Source organism: Miscanthus floridulus, chromosome 1 (genome assembly GCF_019320115.1).
Source record: "Miscanthus floridulus cultivar M001 chromosome 1, ASM1932011v1, whole genome shotgun sequence".
NCBI classification, from domain to species: Eukaryota; Viridiplantae; Streptophyta; class Magnoliopsida; order Poales; family Poaceae; genus Miscanthus; species Miscanthus floridulus.
The window spans coordinates 192,533,663-192,537,463 of record NC_089580.1 but is presented as its reverse complement, the minus strand read 5'-3'; the positions used below and the strand labels follow the sequence as shown (position 1 = coordinate 192,537,463).

The following is a 3,801-nucleotide window of genomic DNA, read 5'->3' as shown; positions in this document are numbered from 1 at the left end:
GGAAGTCTTATGTGATATGCCTTTGAAAGTTTGAATAAAGAATGAAGAGACCCCTGTTGCGAAATGGCACTCTAATTAAATTAATTGGGATCCTAAAATTACACGAAAGATAAACCCCATGCATTTTTGCATGGAGCTAATATAATCTATTAATTAATTACTTGAACAACTAGCTAGCTAGCTGTTTTTTTAGAAAAAAAAGGAATATTTATTTTTTTCTAAATGAATAACTAGCTAGAAAGAACCAATTAAATGGACAGTATCTCTAGTACGCAGCATGTACATGTAAATGCTAACTAACGCCTAAATAAAATTAACAAAAACCGCATTGTCCAGCCTATCTTGGTCACTGATGATCAGCAGCTAGCAAAGAGCATGCATGCCGGCCCCGACGGGGGCATGGATCCAGTTGGTTTGCGGGTGGCCGGGATCTTGCCAGCCGCCGCCGTTGGAGCCCGGCCCTTGTACCACCTGCATGATCATCCCCAGCCAGCCGCCGTCTGCGGCCGGCCGTCTAGCTAGTTTATCAGTGGCACGACCCGTTGGGAGCTTGGCAGTTGTGGTTGTTGCCGCCCTGCCCGCCTAGCACCTGCATGATGAGCCCCAGCCAGCTAGCCGCCGTCTGCTGTCGCCACCCCGCCGGCGCCTCCATTAGCAACGGCCTCGTCGCCACCATCACGTTGCAGCACTGCATCAGCACGACGGCCACCAGCACAGCCCTCGCCATCGCCGACGATGCCATAACACGCGCGAGCGTTCGCCTTGGGGATGAAGCTAGCAAATGTGATTGCAGTGCAGACGAGACGATCGATGGATGGAGCTGGTTACTACTAGTCTACTACACGTTGTTGGAGTTTGAGTAAGTGGATCGATGGGAATGGCCGAATGGGAATATGAGATGCCGCCCTTGTTGGTTGTTGCGCCGCTTGGAATGGTTTGTTGGAAGAAGAGAGACATGGTGGTGGCCTTTTATAAGTCTCGTAATGCAAGTTTTACTGCGTGCCAGCACAAAAAAAAATGATAGTGGACCGGGTCCATTCTGAATTCTTCGATTGCTCTTGTACTTTTAAGCATTGCGCGATTCATCCCTGACGCCTGAGTAATTAAGCGCAAGCAAGTACTCCGTACGCGGTTTTCAGCTCACAAGTAGTTAGTACTCGGTCCGCGGTTGTGGCTTCAACTTGAAGGCCGCATGCAAGTCTCAGTTCAACTCACAAGGTTGACAACCAATCGATCAAAGGCAGCTGCCAGCTGCAAGTTCTAGCTAAGCTAGTGAGTAGCATTTGTTACGTACGTACTTGCGTACGTTTCATACAGTGACTTGTGTGCTTTTTCTTCGCACTTTCGCGCAGATAGAAGAAGACACACTGTGTACACTAAAGTCCAGGAGTACACGTCGGCGGTACAGCAGCGGCATGGCCAGAGTACGACGTCCGCACCGAGCCCATTGATGCCGAGGCCATCATGAGGCTCGGTGGCGGCAGGAAGCACGGCCGGACGTGGATTGCGAACGCCGCCATCGACCCCACCACTGTTCCCACTCTGAGCCAGCTCCGAGCACAGAGCACGAGTTCCAGCCAGCCCATACGCTCACGGCCTACTCCGACACTGCAGCGGGTCGATGCGCTCGAGGTAATTCTTGTTTTACTCGTCGTAAATTAATATTCTCACACTTGAGTTAGTTTTGCATTACTGAAATATTGGAGTGCAATATTGCAGGCCCAGAACAACGAGAAGACGGCGCAGATCACGGCCCTCACTGCTCGGCTGGAGGCTGAGCAGGCCGCTCGGGAGGCCCAGGAGGTCAGGATTGCAGAAATGATGCAAATCATGCAAGCTCTTGGGCAGAAGACGGGTGTGCCTGTGCAGATGTCAGCTCCTCCGCCTCAGGTGCCGCACGCGTTTGCAGCTACTCCTGTAAGCGTTAAAGTTCACTTCTCGCTTGTGTGACATAGAAACCCAGAGAACACTAGCTACTGATTTGCTTGTATGACATAGAAACCCAGACAACACTAGCTATAAAAAATTTGATAGGTTTCTGTCTAAATACTAAAACTGTAGTCCTAGAATAATTACTGCAATCTCACATAAGCATATAATTGTTTGTGCAGCCTCAGTCGGCGGGTTCCAATAACCCCCCTCGTGCGTCACCTGATTCTGGAGGCTTCGTTACACCACCCTCGACGCAGAGGCCAGACGGTTGGGAAGGTTGGTGACGCAGAGGCCAGACGGTTGGAGAGGTTGGCCAGCCTCAGTCGGATTTGAACTTGTGGACTTGACACTTGAGTTAGATTGTGGACTTATGGAATTGTTGAATTTGGACTTGTGATGATACATGTGATGATCTATGTGATATCTGTGAGATATATGTGATATTTGTGAGATATATGTGATGATTGTGATATTTGTGGGATATTTCTGCTGTTGAATATATATATATATATTTTTTGTCTGCATGGAAAGCAAGAAACAGGTGGAATGTTGAAAATTTTCACTGGTCTTTGCCGAGGGCCTTGACCATAGCCCTCGGCAAAGAAAATCCCAGGAAAAATTAAAAACAGGTCTTTACCGAGGGCCTTCACCATAGCCCTCGGCAAAGAAATTCCCAGGAAAAATTAAAAAGTAGGTCTTTGCCGAGGGCCCTGCGGTATAGCTCTCGGCAAATAAATTCCAAAAAAAGCTCTTTGCCGAGGGCCTGTATGTCAGCCCTCGGCAAAGACACCGTGGAAAATAACCGCGAACCTAACGACTACTTTACTTTGCCGAGGGCCGCCGTTAGCCCTCGGCAAATACTATGCCGAGTGCCCGATAAAAGGCCCTCGGCAAAGAGTCCTTCGCCGACGTTTTTTTTCCCGAGGGTTCTTCACCGAGGGCTGCCCTCGGCAAATCCTTCGCCGACGGCTGAAGAGCCTTTGCCGAGGGCTTCAGGCCCTCGGCAAAGACCCTGCGTCCAGTAGTGCATATTCATTACACTCAAGTCCGTTAATTAAATTCCCTGCGATTGAAACAGTTCATAATAATTCGAGCTAGTCTCTGTAGAAGTAGGATTGTGCATATATCCATTCGTATGGGTAATTGACGAGTGTTGTGTATGTATGCTTTCGTGAGTGGCACAACGGGCGTTTTCAGCACAACTGGCGGCACAGCGAACTAACATAGTGAAGGTGGCCACGACAGCGGATGTTGGCACCCGATGCGGTGGAGGCGCCCAGGGGCACGGGGGAGGCGGCTGCGGCAGTCAGATGGAGGTGGCCCGCCTAGTGGAGTCAGCCAAGGTAGGGCTACTTGGGCGTTGTGGCTTGGGGCCTCGGGGACGGCTGTGAGGAAGGACAAGAGGCTGGCGCAACCGAAAGAACTTGGCGACGAAGACGGTGGCATGGCCCTACGCCTCGGCGCCATCCATCCACTACAGCGGGCAAGGGCGCGAAGGGCGTGTGGATGGTTTGATGCGTCTGGATGGGAATGGGAGGTCCGAACGCCCTCAGCAAAATATTACCGATAATTTTGGGACGGAGGGAACATGTACCAACCTAGCCACACTACTTGTCTCTGAAGGAACAGGACCGTAACTGCAGTAGGCAGTATGTAGCTACACAAGGAACATGTTACAAACGTACGATTTCCAAGTCTCAAGTCGATCTCGATGCTTACCAACGCAAGACACGACACGGGCCGGACCACGATCGGTCGGCCGTGTCGTGTGTTTCCCTTGTCGCCTTTCAAATTGCTTCGGTCGGATTCAACGAGTCGCCGCGGCGGACTGCGATAGATTGATCAAATTCAGAAGCCGCTGCTAGCTGT

The 3,801-nt window shown here is 50.7% G+C and overlaps 1 protein-coding gene across 1 annotated transcript; it reads left to right on the top strand.

The window, feature by feature from the left end:
- The first annotated feature begins 1,414 nt into the window (after nucleotides 1–1,414).
- LOC136507153 (uncharacterized) lies at nucleotides 1,415–2,453 on the top strand. The gene is made up of 3 exons (XM_066501964.1): nucleotides 1,415–1,632; nucleotides 1,720–1,917; nucleotides 2,112–2,453. The coding sequence occupies exons 1-3, from the start codon at nucleotides 1,465–1,467 to the stop codon at nucleotides 2,214–2,216; spliced, it is 471 nt and encodes a 156-aa protein (XP_066358061.1). The 5' UTR covers nucleotides 1,415–1,464; the 3' UTR covers nucleotides 2,217–2,453.
- The last annotated feature ends 1,348 nt before the right edge of the window (nucleotides 2,454–3,801 follow it).